The 25,142-nt window shown below is 37.9% G+C and overlaps 1 protein-coding gene across 3 annotated transcripts in view; it reads left to right on the top strand.

The window, feature by feature from the left end:
- The window catches only part of Mgtor (Megator), a 546,425-nt gene that overhangs the window by 138,746 nt on the left and 382,537 nt on the right, over positions 1-25,142 (top strand). For all 3 annotated transcript variants that reach the window (XM_067145519.2, XM_067145521.2, XM_067145520.2), the window contains exons 12-16: positions 3,360-3,674; positions 3,788-4,060; positions 13,505-13,718; positions 15,612-15,819; positions 18,055-18,337. In XM_067145519.2, coding sequence (XP_067001620.2) covers positions 3,360-3,674; positions 3,788-4,060; positions 13,505-13,718; positions 15,612-15,819; positions 18,055-18,337 — 1,293 coding nt within the window. The remainder of the gene's footprint in view (positions 1-3,359; positions 3,675-3,787; positions 4,061-13,504; positions 13,719-15,611; positions 15,820-18,054; positions 18,338-25,142) is intronic.

Consider the following 25,142-nt stretch of genomic DNA (forward strand, 5'->3'; position numbering starts at 1 on the left):
CAAACTGTACGTGATATGCGTACAAGTACAACACGGTTCAACCCGGAAATTAAATTAAATAATTCTTCACACCGTGGAAGCTTCACTTCTAAGAAACATCTATATGAATTAGAAAGAAGCGCATCTCAATTTTTGGACATCTTATTAAAATACCGGAAAATAGAATTAGTAGAAAACTTATGCATTAGCAATTTCAGGCTTGAATGGATCACAAAAATTAAGGATGATATCAGTGAACTCCAAATAACATTAAATGATCCCAAGAACAAAACTGACAAAATTAAGATTCTCACTTACTCACATGCGAGACTACAAACCAAAATAAATTAAGAAAAGGGCAAATTGTAGTGTGTTCTCAACTGAAGGAAGGATGTCCACATCTGAGAGGATGAAGAAAGACTGGAAACATCGAAAAGCTAATATTTTTTGTATAATTGACTGGAGTGGCCCTATGTTGGTTGTAAAATGTATAAAATAATAATATAATCAATTATTGTTATCATCATTACATTATAAATAATGCATGATAATGATATTACAATAACTTTTACCTTCTTAATGTTCCTTTTAGAATGCCCAGTGTTTGAATAACTTCCATGCTCAACGATGCTGAATAAAGGCTCTATTTGCTTTTCGTACTCCAGCTCTTACATCCTCTCCTTCTCTTGTCACTACAGTTCCCAAGTAGGTAAATTTTTTAACCTCTTCAATTTCTTCTGCTACAATGTCTCTTTCATCAATTTTAGCATTTACTCTCATTTTCCTTGGTTTTAACAGCATCTACCATATTTACCCGAATAATCCCCGCTGTCGAATAATGCCCGCACCCTCATTTTAGGAAGGCTCATTTTGAAAAAAATGAAATGAACTAAAATTCCTTCCATCGAAAGAGTAACGTAGGCATAAACAAACATTTTGTATCACTCCGCGAGGTCCACGTTGTCTTTACGCAAATATGAACATGAAATTTATGGACATAGCTGCTTTGCATGAGATGATAAAAATACATTATCACTGCTATGAAATATATTTTCCATGAAAATGAGCAAGTAGGCCTACGTTTTTTCATCCAGTTATATCTTTAATTCCAAAGCGATGACCTATATTTTTCGTGGGCTTTAAATGTTTCCTGAAATTCAAACTTAATTTTTAACACCAAACCCTGAGAAAGTATTAAGGAAAATTTTTGAGATAATAAGGAAGGTAAATGGACAGGCCAGTTTCAATGCCGTAGGATATTCGCTGTTTTAATACATATCAAATATTGTTGTACGCAGAACATTTCTATTGAAATCACGAGGTCTGTCACTGGCTTCTTCCTCTTGGGGTTCTTTCCTGGCGACCTGAACACTGAATTATTTTTATTTCTGTAGCTTGTTTTATCCTCTGTACTGTTCGCAGGCCGATACCACACGCGAGTGCAGTCTTCTTTTGAGGCGTGGCAACATGGCGTTCCTCACCTTCCCCAACTCTGAACGCCTGCTGCTGCATGCTTACAAAATACAAATTCACTCTAAATACTATTTCCCTAGCCTGTCGATGCAATACTTGTCTTTTTGCTCTTCCTGGATCCATTGTACACACGCAAATAATTCCCTAAATTCGTTGATTATGATATTTACAAATAAAACTCTAAACATTCACCTGGTCTGAATTTAAATTTCTCCGTAAAATACAGTATTATTTTGAATTAAAAAAAAATGTAAAGTCACTTTAGAATTAAGTCTGAATGGTTTTCCGTTTAAATATGACATGGGGTTAGTTTTCTTCCATCTACGGTTGCACAGAGCATGACTTTACACTGAGCATCCAAAACTAGGTGAGCCAGCAGCGTGTTGGCAACCTTGACGCAAATAAAACCCGCACCCTAATTTCGTGCCTCAAAGTTTTTAAAAAAATATGGGGGGATTATTCGCGTAAATACGGTATATTAAGTCCTGTGGCCTGTGCATCTCCTTCCGTAATCCTTCTAACTTGTGTTTCATATCACTAATTCTTGATGACAAGACAAACTCTAAATCCTCCAGTCTTTCCTCCATGCCTCATTGTATTCCTCTTTTCCTTCTTCCCAACATCTTTCTCATGACATTATGGAGCACTACTAAAAAGACTATTGGTGAAAGAATGCATGCCTGGCGAACTCCACTTGTGACATTCACAAAATCTGTGAGCGTTTCCTCATCTACTACTTCGCATCTGTACCCTTCATACATTTCCTTCAGGAGATTTCTTTTTTAGGCTGGGGGGCGGAGAAGGTTTCATAATCGGCTCCTATTTCCAATTAGATGGAATTCTTTCTTCTTTCCATATTTTCTCCAATAATGGTAGGAGCAAATTAATGGTGGCCTCTTCATCCACTTTTAGTATTTCTGGATTTATTTTATCTATACCTGCTGCTTTTCCATTCTTTAATTTTTTCTATGCTAACCTAACTTCATGCCTCGTTGAGGTGCGGCACGTCGGGCAACCCCACAGAGTACACCACGCCGCCTCCGCTGCTTCGCCATCTCAACTCACAGTCACTCCTATACTGATACGTAGACAACCCAGGATGGCAGACCAACCTCCAACCACCACCGCACAGCAGCAGCCACCCACGAATCCACAGCAGCCACCAGCCGTGCAACCTGGTCAACAACCGCCTCCACAGACTCTAGAGCAACTTTCAGCCATCGTCAACCAACTGGCGGTTGGATGACTGTCGCTTCTTTATAACTCTGTAGGATAATGTCGTCTGTCTCGAGGAACCGGCTGACATTCTCCGATGATCAGGTGCTGGGAGTGGTGTGTGGAGTAATCCCTCTCTCAGTTGCGTCCTGATAGAACGCGTCTTCCGGAACGTGCGTTGTCCCACTGACTTCCGAGGGCTGCGTCGACTCGGTGGCCGTCCTGGCCAGTTCTGAGCCCCTGTTCCCTTGTACAAGATTATTTGCTGTGAGGTGGTGGTCACTTTCAGCTTTTAGGAGTACATAGCTGTTACCTAGCATTGTTTTTGGTCCACTAAACAGTTATATTTTATCTGGGGTCCTGAAATGTTGTGTCTTAATAGCTCAATTTTGGGCTATGCTTGACATGCACTACCAGAGTATTTAAATTATTCTGCTTGGTATATTCGGATATTCTGTCTGTAGCACACTGAAACCAATTTAAAATCTGCTGGATCATCATTTGACAACCTCCATTCAAATGTAGATTGGGTATGCTTGGCAAACTTTGGATGGCAGAAAAATCAAAATTTTTTATATGGGAAGAGGCTGTTAGTCATTATTGATCCATTTGTCTTTTGTCTATGTAGAATTTGTGAGGTTGACTTATTTTGATCTGAACTGAAATATTGTATATTGTTAATTTCATTACAGCTGACCTCCAAGCTTCAGCAGGCAGAACAGGCTCTGAAGGAAACTCGGGAAGAAGCTGAAAGTTACCGAATTGAACGACAGGCTAATGATCGCTTGTTGAATGAGCAGTTAGAGGCAATGCGCAATGAATTACATGATATGAGAACTAAATGTAGCAAATTAGTGTCTCAGGTTGAGTATAATGAAGGACGCTTCAAGATCATGCAGTCCAATGCAACCACTTACAAGACTCAAATAGCTGCACTTGAGGGCAAGAACAAGAATTACAATGCAACAATTATTAAGCATGAGCAGTCCATATTGCATCTTAAAGATGTAAGTTAATTAAATGTCATCCTACTTTCCCTTTTTTTCTTTAGTCAAAACTTATACACACTTGTGAAATATTTTAGTTTATTCCTTTGATTTCTGTTTTCCTGTTTATTTAGGAAGTTGTTGACACACAGAGGAAACTTGGTCGTGCAGAAGTAAGTTTATCGAACGCACGGCAAGAGATAGCTATATTGCGTGAATCTGAGATGCGTCTCCAAAAGGAACTCGAAGTAGTAGGCCACACACAACAGGGACAGGCAATGCTTCTTGCAAACTTGGACCAAATACGTGCTAGCATGGAGCGTTCGGAAGTAGAGGGAAGAGCAAGACTGGAGACACGACTTGATGAAACTCTCAGAGAATGTGGGGCTCTCAGGAGGAGGTTGCAAGTAAGTTTTCATAATAAAAGTTACACCTTGTATTTGGGATGACATTCAAAGCATAATGCTGATCAGTCTATAAATTTGTTTGCTAGAATGTGAATAAAGTAGTATTCTAATGATAATTGCTGTCTGTTGCAATTCATGAAAACTTTGCTGAATGCATATTTTTATTTAGCTAATCTGTAGTTGGGCCCACGAGAGTTAGTCTGACGTTTAGCAGCACCAGCGAGAAAAGGTTGACTTAACACTGCTCGAAAATGATCTGTAGCTATGGCAACGATAAGATACCATATTTAAAGAAGCTATCGCCATATGGGTTGGCTTGTTCTCAATCGCTTTTGTGATATTATTCGGAGTGGTACTTCGTTAGTTGTTGCTGGTTTATGTAATTATTTGTTATTTTATTACTATTTTTTTTTTAGTTTATATTTTTGTAAGTGGCTAGTTGTACAGTTCTATTCTCTATTTAACATGTGCATTTGTTGTGGTTGTCACTTTGTCAGTTAAGCGGTTATGAAATCTCATATTTATCGGCAATGACGTGTTCTGTCTTAAATGCTGGAATTATTAGCATGAGCTAAGGAATGGGTCCAAGTTTATTGAATTGCATTAGGCCTACATATTTGATTAAACATTCAGCCAGTATGAAAGGGTGGTGTGCTAGAGATGGAGGTAACTATGACAACGCAGCATACAGTACTTCGTTGTTACTGCTTTCGCTGCTCATATGCCATATACATATAATCATTGAAAAAATACAGTGCAAATATCTGAAGTGCTTCAAATAAAGGAGATAAAATTAAACAGTTTGCTGCTTCAGCAGTAAGACTAATAAAATAATTATAATGTAACTGTAATCATAGGTTGTTAAACTGGGTAAGAAAAAAGAAATAGGAAGAGCAGTAAGTTTTTACCTTATCTCACAAATGCTTGATTTGTGCATCATTTGTGACTACAGACATTACTTTATAAAGTTCCTGCCACACACACTGCAACATACCTTGGTTAATAGTAGCGACAATTCTTTGTCAAAATGCTGGTAATTCTTGCAGCCAAGAGGCGATATAGACATGTTCTTTAACAAAATCCCACAGGATAAAGTTGCATGGAGTCAGATTGGGCATCCTGGGGGGATAAAAGTCAAGTCTTTGTTTGAAGTGTGTCCAATCCAGTGATTAAGTAGCATTAAGATAAGCATAAATATATGGTTAAATCATGTTACTATTGGTTGTATCTTCCTGCAGTTTTGTCATTAACCAATTTTCTAATATGTCAAAAAGAGTAATACCTGCGACATTTCTCTCACTGGAGAGACAATGTGGGAGGGCCTCAAAAAACCGCACAATACACATTGACTTTTGGACACATTCCTCCATATTTTCCAAGCTCCACATGTACAAGTTATGCTGATTGACTACACAGGACACTTGGAATAGTGCTTTGTTACTGAACACAAGTCGGGCTGAATGGCTCAGACTGTTGAGGCGCTGGCCTTCTGACCCCAGCTTGGCAGGTTCAGTCCTGGCTCAGCCTGGTGGTATTTGAAGGTGCTCAGATACATTAGCCTCATTGTTAGATTTACTGGCACAGAAAAGAACTGCTGTTGGACTAAATTCTGGCACCTAGGCATCTCCGAAAACTGTAAAAAATGTAGTTAGTGGGAAGCAAAGCAAATAACACCATTCTTCTTCTTCTTCTTCTTCTTCTTCTTCTTCTTCTTCTTCTTCTTCTTATTATTATTATTATTATTATTATTATTATTATTATTATTATTATTATTATTATTATTATTATTATTATTATTATTGAATACAAGTCATTGTCCCCAGCCTTGCTTACAGTTCCTCACAGAATTGATAAATTAACTTTTATCTTGGGGACCTACTGCTAGCATTTACTCCAGCCACTGCCGTTGAAATGCAAGCTTTTTTGTGTATTATGTGCCGGATAGTTTTCTGAGACATTTGGATTTCTCGGCTTGTGCTATACATGTAGATTTTTGAAGACTCGTAGATAGATATTTACACACATGATCCACAGTCTGAGACAGTGTCTTTTGGGTCTGTTTTCTCCAAATGAGCTTAAACTAAGTTCATTTAATCTGGTTTGAGGCTGAGTTTAAACTAACATATCCATTTTCTCCACATTGGTTTAAACTTTGTATCAAGTTTAAACTTAGTTCAAAGTTAAACCTTCTATTTTGTAGGCTTAAACTGCTGTTTATATTAAACCTTCTTGACATTATATTAACATATTTCTGATTTTCCTAGGAGAAGGGTTAGTTTTGACTATCAGTACTGCAGTATTTACTTAAATAGAAAACATACTAAAATTAGAATGTAGTATTAGCATTAGAAAATAGAAGAATTTGTTGAACACTTTGGTTAGATAAATGATTTTGATGTGCAATGGAGGTTAAGAAGATGCACTCCAACAAAAGTTTATCATTTTAGAAAATTGGATGTAACAGAGATTTTTAATGGATTTATAATTCATAAGCAAACAGCAAGGATTGTCTTGCATCAAGGGAGGATTCGATTAAAATGCCAACTGCATGCCAGAAGCAATGATTCTGGTTTCTTAAGATATTAATATGCAGCAGGCATCTTTCTCATTAACATCTGGGACCACAGGCCTTAAATTGCATTCTCCTTATAATATTATATAAAATACTGTTGGCGGCATGAATATAATTGTGAAGCATAAAAATATTCCTACATAAATGGTGTAATACGTCCGGTGTTTGTGCTCTCTCTGATGGCTTGCAAATTAATCACAAAAATAGGTGATTGGATAGATTCAAAACTGGCGGAAAGAAAAGGTTGAATTTCCAACCCAAAAATAAATGAACATCAATGTTACAAAAACCTAGAAATACAAAACTTCTTTAAATTATAAGTTCTTTCACTTTGCACCAGGGTGCATGATCATAGTTTTTAGTGGTGTCATCTGTAGAAGAATGTCCAAACCTCTTGATGAATATCAAAACAAAGCCAGGAGAATTTAACTCAGTTTAGGAAGCTGCACAATAACAAAAATACACAATATTTTAGTGGTGACATCTTCTGATTAAAGTTCCAAGTTGGTGTAGTTTCAGTTTCATTGTTTTACCAATAGAGGAGTTCATTTAGGCGCTAGTTTTGAATGCGCGGCATTGAGGTGTACCTCCCGGTACAGCCTACGTTCCAATAATTGCTATATTTTATCCCTAAATCGATTAAAAACTCTTTTAATTTAGACCGAGAAACTTAAATATTTGCCGACTCGTTTTCAGTATCTTGAATAGTATTTTCTTGAAATTGTTTTCAGACAAAATGTGAAGCCGTGAACCAATTACCACTCCCCAGAAGTCCTTAAGAAACTCCCGCTGTGAATGCTCCCTTTGTCCCTTAGTCTGTATGTCACGAGTTGGGGGACAGTGTCCATTGACCTGCTGGAAACGAAACTCTACATTCCATTCTGTGAGGAACTTTCAGTGCATCCGTTTGCTCAGCGTATGCATTATGCCGAAAGTGGCAGCTTCCAAGACATCCTTAATTAAACAGTGGTTGCAGGAGTTTCCCCATTTCATGTTGAATGGAAAAATTATATTCTGCTACGTTTGCAGCAACGCGGTAAGTGAAATTTGTTTTACATTTCACTCTGAAGTACAACGTGCGTTCCATAAGTAATGCACCAATTTTTTTCGGACGCAACTGTACACCGCAGCGTGTTCTAACCTGCTGGGCTAGGTGGAGGGGGGTGTTAGCTTCAAACGCTCTTTGTCTCATTCGGCAGCGAGCTGCCGGAGAGTCAGCACGTGCGTTTCTGCCAAGCCCATTTTGAGTTCATCTAACACAACACAATGGATCGTTCTGTAGAGCAACGGTACGCTATCAAATTTTGCGTTAAACTTGGGAAGTCTGCCACTGAAACGTTTCCATTACTTCAGCAGGCCTTTGGGACTGATTGCTTGTCCAAATCACAAATTTTCCGATGGCACAAGTCGTTCATGGAGGGCCGAGAAGAGATCACCGACAAACCTTGCAGTGGACGGCCATCAACCTCATGAGTCGACAAAAATGTGACGCGTGTGCGCGATTGTTTGAACTCTGACAGACGGCTGAGCCTTCAATTGATAGCACAAACTCTAAACATGGCAAAAACAACCGTTTTCCGCATTGTGACCGAAGATTTGAACATGAGAAAGGTGTGTACCAAACTGGTCCCAAAAGTGTTGACCGATGAACAAAAGGACATATGAGTGCTTCGGTGCCGAGAAATGTTGGAAATATGTGAAAATGATCCTAATTTTTTTAACTCAGTTATCACTGGTGATGAGACATGGATTTTTGAGTACAACCCTGAGAAAAAGGGCAGAGTTCAGAGTGCCACACCCCATCGTTGCCCCGTCCCAAGAAGGCACGCACGAGCAAGTCCAGGATCAAAACCATGCTCATTGTCTTCTTTGACGTCAGATGCATCGTCCACACGAATTCGTACCTACCGGGACTACAGTGAACTCAGCTTTCTACTTGGAAGTGCTCAAAAGACTGAAAAGGAGGGTCTCGCGCTGCCGAAGTGACATCAAGGACACGTGGAAAGTTCATCACGACAACGCGCCGACCTGGCTCCTGCTGACTTTTTTTTTTTTGTTTCCTCGGTTAAAAGGAGTCATGAAAGGAAAACATTGGGACACGATTGAAAGAATCCAGGCGCATGTTACATCGGCTTTAAAGGACATTCCGGAAAAGGCCTTCCAGGATGCCTTTCAGGCATGGAAACACCGCCTCCAGAAGTGTATCGACACAAGAGGGTGCTATTTTGAAGATTTTTAATTATTTGTACGAATGTCTTCAATAAATGATTTTTTATGAATTTGTTCACATTATTTATGGAACGCACCTTGTACGTACTTTGGTGTGAGAGTCATACTTAATACGTAGGCGTTCTGTCTCTCTGTTGTATTACGTTTTGTACATTTTTTACATCAATTCAGCGTACTTACACTAAATGAAGTATAACAATAAATATGAATTGGGGACTGTAGCGCATCCCGATCCTTTGATTTTTTTGTTTATAGAATTGTTAAAAACTGGCCATGTTTGTGTGGTACTGTAAGGTCTATTCATTTAGGAGAAAGGCACATTTTCAAGCAGGTTTTAGAAAAGGAATAATAGTACAAACGTACTGATAAATGAAAAATTATGCTGCCGTAGGGAACTTAAAAATACGAGGTGGAAATTGTAAGAAAATTAGATGTGCACTTTTATCAATTGTAGGAAGTGTATGACAGATTATACACATTGTAAATATATACAGCAATGATTTTTTGATAAGCATACAGTAAATGTAGGGAGGGGAAAAAACACGGAATTCAGCCATGCGCGGGCATCAGTACCGGTAGTAACGAAAATGTTGGCTAACATAATCTAACCGAACATAACGAAACAGGAAGAGAAATGAATTAAATTCACTTCTACTGTGTTCATCTCCTTGGTTGAATGGTCAGCATAGTGGCCTTCGGTTCAGAGGGCCCCGGGTTTGATTCGCGGCCAGATCGGAGATTTAAACCTTAAATGGTTATTTCCCCTGGCTCGGGGACTGTGTATTTGTACTGTCCGAAATATTCCTGAAACTCGCACACAATACTATTGTCCACTACAAAAGCACGCAGTTTCCTGTATGGTACACGGCACATGCCGCCCACCCTTGTTGGAGGGTCTGTCTTACAAAGGCAGACCAGGATAGGAGCAGTCACATGGAATTATTACCTCTAATGCGTCACTTAAAGGTCCAGGGTGCATGTCTACTGGAGGGATCGGGAAGCGCTACAAGGCCCTATGAATTTGAATAGTCTTTTGTGCATATTTTCATTTGGCCTATATACTTACACGGTTTACATAATATTTGCGACTATTTATAGTTGTCGTTGTTTCTAGGTGTCTAGTGAAAGACGATCGCGTCTTAGTCAACATGTCGAGGGGATTAAACATCAGGAAAAATCTGCAGAGGAATTAAAATCTTAAATAAAGATTATTAAAACAGAATCGCTGAATAAGGGAAGCAAAGACTAATTCCATGCAGACTTATGCAGAACTCGTATCGGCAAATATTCCCTTCAACTCACTTGAAAATCCTTCCTTCAAAAGTTTTTCACATAAATGTTGTCATCGGAACATTCCATCCGAATCAACTTTAAGAAAAAGCTACCTGGACACTTCACGAAGACAGTCAGGCGGGTAAGGGAAGATATAGGAGACTCGTACATCTGGATCTCTGTCGATGAGACTAATGACACTCTAGGTCGTTATATTGCCCACTTGATAGTCGGAAAATTAGATCCCGACACGCTGTGTTCGCCATGTTTGATCTGCAGCAGACGGTTAACTAAAACCAATCAGGAGATAGTTGCTCATTTTGTAAATAAAGGACTCAAGGTGCTTTTCCCCAATAACATGGACGAAAATAAGGTGCTTCTTATATTTACTGATGCAGCCACCTACATGATTGCTGCTGTTGCTGTTAAGTTGCTGAAAGTATTTTACCCTGCTTTGATTCACATCACTTGTCTTGCTATGCTATGAATCACGTGGCTGAGCAGATATGTGCCGAATTTCCTCAACAAGATGATCTCCTCTACTAAGAAAATTTTTGTAAAGGCTCCCACACGAATCCAGTTGTTCCGCAATGAATCACCTGATCTTCCACTGCCACCAGAACTCATTCTTACACGCAGGGAGACTTGGCTTCAGGCCATTGTGTACTACAGCGAACATTTTGATGCAATCAGAAGTTTTGTTCTCGCCCTAAATGAAAATGCCATGTGCATCACTTCGGCCAAAAATGTTCTAAAGGATATAACCATTTCTCAAGAAATTCCCTACATCATGTCCCATTATACTTTTTTGGTCCCTGTTATTTCTGCACTTGAGTCTTCCGGGAAACCTGTTTACGAACAATTGGATTTGTTAGAAGAATTGAAAGAAAAAATCAGCTTAGCTCCAGGCCCTGCTGGGGATAGAATTGAGGACAAGCTTAATGAAGTACCCAGGACTGTCAACGCTTCGTGTTGTAGCTGATGTTTTGATTGGCAAAACTAACGTTGAATGTGACATCTCCCCAAGTCTTGTATCAAAATTCAAATAGCCTTGTGACCTCTGTTGACATTGAGCGTACTTTCTCAGCCTACAAGCTAGTGTTGTCAGAAAAGCGGTGCAGTTTCACAACTGAAAATCTAGAAAAGGTGCTAGTGAGCACTTTTAATTATTATTTTTTAACTGTTTAATTATTTAAGAGATAAAAACTCAAAAATGTGGCGAACCCTTGTGTATGTGAAATACTGTATTAACATGTTATTGCCTTATTACGTGTATGCATTTAGAGTTATCAGTTTAGAAAAATAAAAGTGGTATTTTAATTGATAAGTGCTTATTAAAATACGTATAATTGAAGCTGCCTAAAACATTTTTAGAACCTATTTTTACATATTTAAGAGCCTATTTTAAGCACCTAAAATACAAATTTTAGCGCTTAAAAATCCGATTTACACAATTTCACTGGGATGGATTCACAGTTACTCAAGTCACTGGAAAAAATCGTGGCACTGACATAAAGCAATACACTTCACCTTCTAGTGGTACCACTGCTCAGGATTTGAAAACCCAGCAGACCTTATATCTAGAGGTTTGAAAGATGAAATTGCCTCTGCCGACATGTGGTGGCTAGGACCTGCCTGGCTTTGTAAACCTCCCGATTGTTTGGCCTGCAGGGGTGACCATCCAAAGCACCCTATCGCTGGGTGCACAAAAAGTAGTTTTGCAAACTCTGATGGCCATCGCTTATGAGCCACTCGTCCAAGTCTTGAGATTCATCTCATTTTATAATATACATGTAATGGAATGAATTCTCTGCTTTGTTAATAACGTGAAAGCCTCACAAAGAACGTATGGTGAGTTAATCCTTTTGGTAGCAGTCATTTATAGGTGTTATTTGTTTTGAATACCAGGCTTGTTTTGAAGAAATAGCAATGTTTCAGTAAAATTGTTATAACTTCCTTATTATTGAAGATTTGCCTCCAAAATTTTACTGATAGAAAAGGAGCTTCTTTACACGTTTACAAGGCAGTATACTATATTATTCCAAGTTCTGGTGGTAATTACAAGGATTATAGATTGTAGTGTCAGACTGAGGGCTAGAATTGTAGAGTGCAAACTATATGAGCCAAAGTTGGCAGGTTAAACCATGCATTAATTCCGTTATATGACAAAATGCTCAAGTACAGTATGTCAGCCTTGTGTCTGTAGATTTTTCTACTACATAAAGGAACTTTAGCTGTACAAAATTTGTCATCCTGGCATTTCTGAAAGGTAGTTTTAGGACCTAAAACTAATGATATTAATAAATTTTGGTATTGTAATGTATTTTGACTATTCAGATATGAAGGCTATCTTTTAATTAAGAACTGATTGCCCTTACCTTTTAAAATTATGTGTGTTCGTTCTTTTGTGCATGCGCACTTACTCTCAGTATCCCTTGTGCACAAACCAGCTTGTTGCCACATTGGTGCTGTGCTGCTTCATAGTGCGCAACGGAATTTAGATTAAGTGGTCTGTCGCCTGTAAGATACAGTCATTTATCTGGTTCTTGACAGTAACAAATGTGCAACTGGCAGAGATTCATTTCCAGATCTGTGAAATGTATGGCACCAATGCTATGAGTGATGGAATTGTTCATAAGTGTGTAAGGTTATTCTGTAGGTCTTGCCTTGCATCAGTCTCTTCCTTCGTGTGAAAAGGTTGCTTGCCAGCAAGCATTTCTACTGACGAGGATCTGGTAACTATGATTCGGACATGGCTGTTATTGCAGGTAGGAGACTTCTGTGATAAGGGTTTACAGAAACTTCTCACAATGTGAATAATGTTTGAACAATAGTAGAGACTATGTAGAGAAGTAGCTGAAAATGTGTAGAATCAAGTGAAACATAAATTGCCTAAAAATATTTGGTAGTATTTATTTTATTGCAGAATTGTCCTTAGAAAAATAGTCCTTGTATTTTAGTTCTTAAACACACAGTACTCTTTGGACTAACTTTACTGGTGTTGATACTTAACCAAAATGTTTATTTTTTGACTTGGTCCTGGTATCTAATATTTCTTATTTTTAGGTATTGGCAATAGATGAAATCATAAGACTCTTCTCTCATATAGAGTTAAAACAAATCTGCAGACTATAACTATATTCTGTTGCAGATTCTTTGACATCCACTGTCTTGTGATAATACTAATTACGGCTTGTTTCTAATTTTACATTCTCATTTCTGATCAAAATCCTCTTGACTTCTGAATCTGTATTTTCATTTCTTATTGGTCTTATGGATTAATCAATATCCTGAACCATTGTGGTTTCCCTAGTATTAGGGCAGCTATCCTTAATGGGTTTTCTCTCTATATATTTGTTTTACTTTTATAGGAGGAACAAGACCGTTTCAGAGAATTGTCTCTTCAGTTGCAACGCGAGACAGATACTGCTAAAAGTCGTTTGGAAGAGGAAAAGATGATGGCAGCTCGTTGCCAGGATGAATTACATCAGGTGAAGGAAGAGCTTGCAAAGACTAAGGCAGAACTTGATGATATCTGTACAAAAGCTAAGGATTCTTCTTCACCTATTAAGAAGTCTTTTGTTGGTAAGTTGAAGAATTGTATTGAACATTTCACTCAAGAATTAAAGAAAAACTATGACTTCACTGGAACTTGGCAACTCTGAAGCACGCTGTATGTACACCTAAGTCAAAAATATACCCCTGCATTTTCCGGAAGAGGTTCTATCGTTATGCGGAGAATTTTTAATGCAAATTATGTCATAAAATATTATTTTTAACAAAAAAGGACAATTTCGAAATAAGTCTGAATTTAAATACTGGGACATTATCCCGGTTAATCGACGTTCTTGGAATTAAACAATTTCAATAACATGCAAAACAGACGTCGTGTTTCCGGGAACAAGAGATTCTTTGAATTAGGTGGCATTTTGAATTAACCGATTTTGAATTATCGAGGTTCTACTGGTGTATATATGTCAACTTTTAAATGTCAGAAGTTCAGTATGTTAACCCATTGAAGACCGGCCCAGGAGATTTCCGTATTACTGCGGTTAGTGGTTATGGACGAGCTCTCTGTTTTTACCTACTGGCTTGGTTTTCAGCTTGTTGCGCTGTCTTTTAGCTACAGTTTGGAGTATCATGGATATCATTGCCAATATTTTTGTCTACTTTTACGAATATTATAACTATGAAAACAACCTATATACACTAGTGATCTTACACGCTCGCCGGGAGACAGTTGTCAAGATGGCGCACCCATGGCAACCTGTCTTGTGTGATGACAAAGTATTTCAACATTTGTACACCGATTCATTATTTGATGTGCCACATGGGTGACATGCACTGAGAATTCTCATAGTTTCTGAGATAACAGTAGGTGAGGGGCTATGGGAATTCATGATGCACCTTGATCACTGGTACAATTCTGGGCGAGATTGAGTTCCAACAGTGTAGGTATGGAATATAAACAATTGTTATTGGAGCATCTTCGTTTAAACCTTTATGTATTTAACAAAATAATATCAGATATGTAGAGCTGAATTGGATATTTGTAACGATTAACAGCTAACACTAAATGAGGAGTAACTGTAAAGAGAAATCCTTGCATACTTGAATACAATAAGTATACAACAGGCACAAACAGGGCATTCCGATTATACTGTGCTTAAAAAGACTGTTAAATGGTGCCGCAAATGGTACTGCTTTGAAAGATATTGCACCATGCAGACAACTAAGCAACATATTGAGTACATGTTCCAAGTTTGAGATCAATATCATGAATACTTTTCTAGTTACAGTAGTTTGAGTGTAGCAGTGTAATTTCTTTCTTGGGGCCTTGAACTATCCGGTCTACATGGGGTAGCAGCCTCTGTTTTGGACCTGTCTTCAACATGTTAAGGATATAATAGGTTTTTGTGTAAGTTTGTTGGAACATAAGTTCCTAACTTGTAACAACTGCTTATGTAAAGTTTCTTGAGTTGTTTATTCTTACTACTTTTTACATTCCAGATGTGCTGCACAGATTTTGTATTTTGAAATTCTTTCTCCTCTTTCAGTTAGTCGTGTAGTTCGAAAGTAGAACTTTACTTATATTTCAGTTCCCTGTCACATGTATAAACCTTTTTCCTTGTCCTTCCTGTATTGTATCTGGTTTTCTCTTTATCCTACACCTTGTGGCCATCAATGATTATGGATGCATACTTGTGTGTCAAAGATGGAAAGTAAATACCGAGAGGAAAAGTAGACTCAGAAAGAACTGAAAATGAGAGTCCATCTATGAAGGTCGCAGTGAGTGAGGCTTTGAAGTTCATCCTTGTCTTTGTGTGTGTTCCTGTCCTTACCTTCTTCTCTTTGATGCATATTCAATGTTGACTCCATGTATAATTTGTATACTGCTCATCCCTTTTTATATTTTGAAACAAAGGTAAAATAAAACTAGGATATGCTGTATTTAGAATGTAAATTCTTGTTTTTCAGAACTAGAAGCAGATAAACTTTCAACGAAAGTGATAGAATTGCAGAACCAGCTTCAGTTGGTAGAATCTGAGTTAGAATCAACAAAGCAGCTCCTTAAGAATGAGAAAACACAGTCTAAGGAATTTTGTGAACTCTCTGAAAAGATGGAAAAGAGACTGAATGAGTTGTCAGAAGAGTATAAACAGTACAAGGAAATGGCCGAAAATAAGTATGTTTTATTTTTATTTTTTGTAAAGTACCTGTTGTAGTGACATTAGGAATGAACAATTTTGTTGATTTTGATAGTAAGTTATCTTTGTGGAGTCCTTTTGTTGATTTTGTGTGTTCATCTTATGTATCAGATTCCTACAACTCAAACAAATACTGTATGTCTCATATCCATCACCCATGTTGGGGTTAGATGGGGTACAGTACATGTTAGTATCGGTAAAAATTTGATGCTTTCGTGTGTTCTAAATAGAAGTTAATAATGGTTCGAAGATAAAACAAGTACATTAAAAGTCCGTTATACCGAGTACGGCATATAGCGAGAACCCCGTTATAGCGATAAAATTTGTCTGTCCCTTCAAAATTCCTATATTAAACTGTGTGTTATCCTTCGGTTACATCGAGAACCCTATCACTGACGCATCTGTTATTACGAGCGATTGTGCACGCTCGATTTTTTCTGTTGCCAATATTTATGCACCCAGTCATTATGCTGCATGTGATCGATCATCTTCGGTAGCGCATCGTTTTCTCGCTATGCCCACCAGCGAGCTCTCTCGTCGACATCTGAAGGCAATCAAGAAGTAAGAAATGGACAACTTGTAATCTGAAGGCAATGTCGGAGTCTATTAGTAATACCCGTCGATTGCTCTTCCGTGAGGAAAACGAAAGAGAACATGTTTTCGTAATAAATGCGTAAACAACGTGTCCGATAGCCGTTGTTAACTCGTTAAAGATAAACGCTGAATAAGCGATCGTTTAATTTTAATGCTAAATACCGCAGTTAAGTAAGAATGAGATAGGCTACACCTCAAGATATGGTAGAGTGCTTAATTGATTTCAGAGGTTAAATTACGGAAAGACTATTATGAAAATTTATAGCGAGAAGGTTATCATTTCTCTACTGATGCTTGAAGTATGTTTTCATTATACGTATAGTACAGTTAAGTTAGGCTAGGTGACGCTGTTTGAATAAGAAAACGGAAAAGTTTGCAACAAAATGCGATCGATCATCTTCGGCACGGTATAGTATTTCACTTTACAATGGCGAAAAATGAAAGTATCCTCCTATTCAATACATCATATATTCCGTCATTAGACGGAGTAAACAAGTTCAGACATGTTCTCACGATTTTTTAAAAGCGCTGAAAGCATGGACACAGGAAGTCCCAAGACTTAAGATGTTTCAGTTTTTGTTTTTTGTCCTTTGTCGACCTCCCTTGTAATTTTCATCATCTCGCTCAGTGTCTTGGAAGAATACTGGCGCTTAGCCATGTTGCAACACAAACAAGAAACACATGCCGTAAACGAAAATACCGTAGCAATAAACTAGAACACAGTATTAATAAAATATAATCAGTTCAAAGAGCCTCCGTGGCTCAGACGGCAGCGCGTCGGCCTCTGACCACTGGATACTGTGGTTCAAATCCCGTTCGCTCCATGTGAGATTTGTGCTGGACAAAGAGGAGGCAGGACAGGTTTTTCTCCGGGTACTCCGGTTTTCCCTGTCATCTTTCATTCCAGCAACACTCTCCATTATCATTTCATAGCATTTATCAGTCATTAATAATCACCTTGGGAGTGACGACTCCATTGTAATAATAGCCAATATATGGTTCATTCATTACATCCCTGACCCGGTCAAAGACTGGAAAACAGGTTGTAGGTTTTCATTTTCATTTTCAATCACTTCGAAGTTTATAACTGCACACTAAAACTTAAAGCAGAATGAGTAACTACAACAATACAAAAGAACTACGATTTCACTAGAACTTGGCAACTTTGAAGCGCGGTGTAGGCAAGTCAAATTTCGGAAAGATTCCCCTGCATGTTCCGGAAGACGCTTTCTATCTTGACACAGAGAATTTTTAATTCAAATTATGCCGTAAAATATTATTTTTAACAGAATGGACAGTTTCGAATTAAAAGTCCGAATTGCAATACTGGGACTGACATTGTTCTTCGAATTACGAATTCTCCATATTTTGAATTAAACAATTTAAATGACACAAAAAACCATATCTCGTGTTTCTGGGAGCGAGAGATACTTCGAATTAGGTGGCATTTTGAATTAACCGATTTCAAATTATTGAGGTTCTGCTGTTTTCCCTTATTGGCTTTACATTGTTATCACTGAAATATGAATAGAATTGGGAAAATACAAGAAAACATACAATCACATGTCCACTGTATTCATACACTTCTTAATTTACACTGACCTGGTTTTTATTTGTAGAATTACAACATATGCAAGTACGGAAGATGAGCTTCGGAAGCGAATTTCATCTTTGGAAACAGAACTGTCTAGCACTGTGGATGGAACCAGTAAGTCCTCAGCACAGTTAAATGTTTCTCTTACAAAAGCTAGAGATGAACTGAAATCTCTGCAGGAAGAACTGGACCAAACTAAGAAAGATCTTAATTCTGCAAGAATGGAGTTGGCCTCATTATCAGGAGCTGTGCAGGCAGCTGAAGATAAATATGCCAATGAAGTGATGTTACATTCTGCTGACTTGCAGGTAAGGAGATATTTAAGTCTTGGTTCCATATTCATGGAACTTCATTCATGACATTTTTGATGGACAGTATGTTCCCAATATCCTTCCCGCTCCGTAGTGTCTTGTAGCTTATGAAGTGTGTGAAAAACATGGGATGCTAACTAAGCCTGGCATTGTTTTCTGTTAATTGAGTTAGGCTTGTATCTTTCCTATCCAATGTCAGGTTCTTTTTTTTTTTCTTTTTTTTTTTTTTAAATTACCCTGATGGTGTTAGCTTGTAAGGACTGGAGTGTTTCATTTTCATGTCATAAATAACCCTCTCCGCTCTTTTGGCAGTACTGTTATTCTTTCAGGTATCAACTACTTCATTAGATACTGTGTTTATTTGCATACTGGACGAACCCCCCCTCCAATTTTTATACAAAATCTAGAGTGCCTTTTGTGCAAGCAAAAATCTGTAACAAAAAATTTAGACATCGAAACTTGCACTACCTTGAATGTGAAAAACTGTTAAGAAGTCTTTCAAGGGGTTGCCCGAAAAAGTCCTAAGCAGGAAATTTCATAAAAGGGTAATGCCTGAAAACTTTACCATGAAATACACAAGAAACACGCAGCTGGCAGATTTACTTGTTTGTGAACGTTACCGAAATAGGCTGATATATGAACATTATAATCTTACTGATAAAAAGTCCTTTTACAGTTGTTTACACTGGTATAGTTACAAATTGAATAAACCCTCTATTACTTTTAGATTATATCTTCATTAGATTTACATATAATAACTAGGCAAGATAGCGTACAGGTTGGCAACTCAAAGCGAGAGTGCTGAACATGCTTGTATTTTCGGCAAGGTTACTGGTGGTCAGCTGAACGGAATCTTCGCTCCCATACCTACACAGCCCCCTAGTACTAATCCGCTTACAAATGCTTTTAACAACTTTCCAAATTCCTTACAGGTAGTACATGCTAACGTTCAAAGTCTAATTCCTCACTTCCACGAACTCCGTAACGTTATTGCTAATGTCAACCCTCACATCGTCATGAATGGAGAAACCTGGATGAAACCGTGGTTGTCAGATTCTCTTGTCCACCTCGAAAATTATACCTTGATCCGAAATGATCGCACAGGTAAAGCCGGCGGCGGAGTAGCCATGTATATTAGGAACGACCTAAAATATAAAATAATTTACAAAACAACTAGTGAATACTGCGCAAGGCCCGAGTTCATGTTCATTGAAATTGAGGCTTTAGGTGTAAAGTGCGTACTGAGTGTTGTTTATCGCCCACCAAAGATTGGATACATCACCGACCTTGAAGACATCTTACTTGACCTCCTACCCAGGTATGAGCATGTTTTATTACTAGGAGACCTCAATACTGACATCCTTAACGACAAAATGACTGAGACTAAACAATTAATCAACTTATTTAAATCTTGTAACATGACGATTTTGCCACTTAAACCAACACATCACACAGCCACGTCACATACATTACTGGACTTAATTGTGAGGAATAACCCTGACAGAGTACTGACCCACGGGCAAATGTCTGCTTGCGGACTATCCAATCACGACTTAATTTATTTAGCTTATTCACTTAAATGCCCCAAGTACAGACCTAAATTAATTACATTCCGAGATCTAAAACGTATAAATAACGAAGCCCTATTAGAAGACGCTGCAAACATACCTTGGCATAATGTCCATATTTTAGATAATATAGATGATAAAGTGGAGTTTTTAAACACACAACTGCTAGCTCTTCTTAATAAACACGCGCCAAAACGCACTGCTCGTGTAACACGCCCTGTGGCTCCATGGATGACGCAGGAAATACGAGACTTAATGACAGAGAGAGAGAAAGCTTTCAGAAAATTTAAAACTAGCCAAATACCAAACGATTTTGACCTGTACAAGACCCTTCGTAACAGAACCACACAGGCCGTAAGGAATGCTAAAATAAGACACTCACAGAACATTTTGCTAACCCGAAACACGACAACAATCTGCAAAACCGTTAAAAAAATGGGCATAGGCGGAAATAAAATACATACTGCTGACGTTAAAATATCACTGGATGATTTAAACCAATACTTTACTACAAGACCCGTTAACACTGACGAGACAACAAAAGAACAGACGATTAACAAAATTCTACACAATGGCAATACTAACAATGGAGGAGAACAGTTATATTTTTCCCTCGTAACTCCTGCAGAAGTGAGACAAATTGCACGATCAATAAAGACAACTGCGACAGGATGTGACGAGATTGTTCCACAGTTACTGTTAAAAACTCTAGATGTAATCCTACCAACTCTAACTCACATCATAAATACCTCACTGATAACCGGCATATTTCCTTCCCTTTGGAAATATGCAATTGTTCGCCCACTCCCCAAGACCAACAATCCCGTGGAACCCAAAGACTTTCGATCCATTTGCATTTTACCATTTCTGTCCAAAATTTTGGAGAAAATAGTTCACAGACAAATAACCGCATATTTAAATAACAATATGCTTCTTGACAAATACCAGTCTGGTTTTAGAAGCAATCATAGCACAACTACTGGACTGCTTAAAGTTACAGACGACATAGGAGTAGCTATGGATAAGGGAGAAGTTACTGTTTTAACTCTTGTAGATCTTAGTAAGGCCTTTGACTGCGTTGACACGGACATACTGATAGCAAAATTACGTGCTCTTAATTTCTCACAAAGCACACTATCCTGGATGTATTCCTATCTCTCTGATCGCCAGCAGTGTGTATCTACAGGTGAAAATTTCTCTTTATGGCAATCTGTAGAGACTGGAATACAACAGGGGTCAGTGCTAGCGCCACTCCTATTTTCGATCTTCATTTCAGGACTAACACAAGTAATTAAACATTGTCAATATCATGTGTACGCAGACGACATGCAGATATATACACATGCACATCCTCGTGACTTACCGACTGCAATAAATAATATGAATGACGACCTAGGAAGAATGTAGGTGGACCGATGACCATGCACTAAAAATCAATGCCCAAAAATTACAGTGTATTCTTTTAGCTACCCAAAAAACCCACGCACGACTTACAGACATTCATACCCACTCAGTAACATTAAGAGGCACTCAGTTACAATTCAAAGACACAGTTAAAAACTTAGGGATGATAATGGATAAAAACCTTAGTTGGAACGATCATGTAACAGGTATATGTCAGCGAGTGTTTTATTCCTTACATTCCCTTAAAAAACTCAAGAGATTTACTCCCCCAAAATGTAAGAAAACTGCTTATCCAAAGTATGGTAATGCCAATATTCGAATACTGTGATGTAGTATACAGTAACCTGAATGCCTCACTTTCCATCAAGCTCCAAAAGGCACATAACGCATGCGTTCGATTTATTTCAGATATACCAAGGTTTAGCCATATTTCTCCCGCATTTGCTAGGCTTTCATGGCTACGCTTAAGAGAGCGACGAAATTTACACACTCTTTCCCTGTTACATCGTATACTGAACCTTAACACACCTGAATACCTTGCCACACAATTCCATTACCTAGCATCACCTTCTAGTATTCCTACCAGATCATCGTCCACCGCACTACTAAGCATTCCCATTCACCGCTCAACTGGCTACAGTAGATCATTTATAGTCGCCGCCAGCCGAATTTGGAATTCCCTACCTGCTGAAATTAGGAGCATGTCAAACCACCTCCGCTTTAAGAAACTCTGTCAAACCTGGTTAATAAATAATAATGATTTCTTATAACATAGTAGGATTAGATCATAGCTAAGTATTAGATTAATTAAAACATTTAATTGCTACCTTAAGATATTAAACTGTAGATAATTTAGTGTATATTTAACTCTTCATATAGGTGTATGTATGGTCGGACAGAATAGCAAGCTTCATAGCCTGAGTCCCGCCATATAAAACAAGACAATAAATAAATAAATAAATAAATAAATAAATAAATAAATAAATAAATAAATAAATAAATAAATAAATAAATAAGCGTTGTGTATTTTTCTTACTAATAAACATTGTACACACACTGTATTACTATACTGCAAGTGCACACTTGTTCCAAGCCGTTGCAATTTCTTACTAAGACGTATTTATTCACGTTCATCGCCTTTATGATCGCTTTTGTTTATGTAGGAGCAAAACCCATCGAGAAGCCATGTGGTAGCAAGAGTAGAAGAGTGTTTGAATAAACAAGAGCAATACAGTAATACACACGTTTCAGCGGTACATTATTCTCGCTAGTAATAATTATTTAAAGATAAAAATTTCATTGTTCCGTATTGAAAAGTATCACAGTTAAATTGAAATAATAAATATGGTAGTTCAACCTATTCAATACAAGTAAATAAGAGATGTAGAGATTACATTCTTATTTAATTAAAAGTGGAAATGGTACCGGTTTCGACCCCAGTCTGGGTCATCATCAGCCCATTATAACTTGAAAAACAGTGCATAAGTAAGAAAGAAGTTAACGGTCAAGTCCACACAATATCAGTTGAAGAGGCGATATAAAAATGACGGGGGTAGGCACTGTTAAATTCTGACGAAGTGGAATGGTAGTCACTTACAAGAAGTAATGGGTAATCTTCCGAGCATCAGCACGGCACACGCAATGTTTGGCACTGTCTCACAAAGTTCACGAAAAGCAGAGAAGAGTTAAATGAGCCAGACTGCATACACCGTCAGGCACAAAGTCACAACACAATCCAAATGTGAAGATCTAAAGTCATGAAGAAGTTGAAAGTGAGAAAGTGTGCGGTTTTTCATTTGATCGAGTATTTTATATGATAACATTGCTTTCAATTGCTACATTCTTACTGATGTTTTTGTATTGACCTATGTTGAATTCAGTTAACACCAAGTCAGTCTTTCTGAGAATCCCGTAGCGAAGCACGGGTACATCAGCTAGTATTTAATTATAAACACGTCGGCAATTTCCCTAACGCAATAGTAGCCACTCCCAAGTCACCGATTCACGCCACACTCCCTCCGCCTACTCCTAATGCTCCGCCTACCTCCCCTCTCCTGACTCATCCTCCGCCTTCACAGACACACCCTTACAATACACGTAGCAGTAGAATAGCAACTGCCAGATCGTCTCAAACAACCAACAAGGCTAGTCGCCTCTCTGTCAACGCTAGGGGTAAGCGTTGTTAAACTTCCACTCATTAATAGAATGTTCTCTATGTTTCAATACGTACATTTATTTTCTTACACATTTCAGTTTTCAACACGCGCTACATTGCGAATTCTTCCACATCAAAGGCTTTAATGAACACCCTATTTGTTGAATCTACGCTAGACAGCTCACGACTACAATCTGTTACAAAGATTATTCGAGAAGGAGGCACAACACTTCTATACTGATACTTCAACCGCCTTTTGACCTTATCACGCAACCACTTTTAGTCAACAATTCTACTGTAATTCTACGTACCTGATTCTCAATCAACAATGCTCGAAGACTCATTTTTCGATATTACAATCAATCCACGCTTCATTAATATCAAACAATCTGTACAATCCAAATGTATGTCAGATCATTATGACTATGTCTCATTCTACAAATAGCTAATGTGTACTTTTTTACACGAACACTAGTAGCCATTCCATGTACATACAATACTATGACAAGTTCATTATTGAATTTTATTTGCATTTAAGCATCGCTTTCTCCACAAACTAGATTTTATGACTGTTTTATCTTGTATTAAAGCTTGTATTATACATTAATGAGAAACCCAGTTCAGGGCCCTGACTTAGCTTTAGATTAAGTATGGCTGAAGATGCTTACAAAGCCTAAGCGAAACATGTCCCATTTTAACATATATGAAATATTTCTATCTTAACCTTAAAGATTGTAAAGTATTGGAATGGTGGTTTTTAAAGAAATTTGTTTGAAACTTTCACATTCTGTACTCCAATACAGCTATCATAATGAGACTCATAACGTGTAATCGGGAGTCTCCTGCCTAAATCGGGAAAGTTGGCAGATATGTCCAAGTATAATTATACTTGTTGCATTGGAATCGGGGGATTCATCTGTTTTTCGCAAATTATTAGGTTGAGGACCTGGCATGTTTAAGTAAAATGTGTTTGCCTTTTAGTGTTCTAACACCTCCACTTGATCCGAAGAGGATCCTGCCTCATATTTGTCCTCAATTTTTTCGAAAACGAAAGCGTATTGACCTAAACCCTTATATACGAGTTGCTGTTGAGTGTCCCCTAATAGGTACATTAAGCTCGTTGAAATTGATTGGACGCAGGGTCTGACTTCCCCTTGTAAAAACTATAAGGAACTGATTCATTGGAGACACTGGTAAGTTCCAATCTGTTGGAAACTCTAACCTATTTCCAATGTCTGCTAGTACCTTGTTTATTATGGCTTTGGTAATTAGATATCTTCGTAGAAATCTTTCTTCTGACAACTCTACGAAGTAGTTTTTCCTTAGTATGGTTCATCCTTTGCTTTCTTAAGTAAATAAATAGTCTTCATTCTGCAGTAAAGCTTCAAACGTTAGTCTTCTACATGCCTCCATTTTGAAATTTAGGAGCTGGTAAGAGGTTTAACATAGGTCTGCTGCCATGTTAATTTAACACAAGTATTAACGATTTGTAAGAGTTAACAATTCTTGATCTAGCATATCTTTTAGTCGTGACATTCGTACTGACATCATTGTAATGACCTATGTTGACTTCAGTTGGGAAAACTATAAGGACAGTCTTTCTGAGAATTCCGTACCGAAGCACAGGTACATCACAGCTAGTTCTTTGATACAAATGGCATTGCGCTTTGCATAA

This window comes from Anabrus simplex, chromosome 4, assembly GCF_040414725.1.
Source record: "Anabrus simplex isolate iqAnaSimp1 chromosome 4, ASM4041472v1, whole genome shotgun sequence".
Taxonomy (NCBI): Eukaryota; Metazoa; Arthropoda; class Insecta; order Orthoptera; family Tettigoniidae; genus Anabrus; species Anabrus simplex.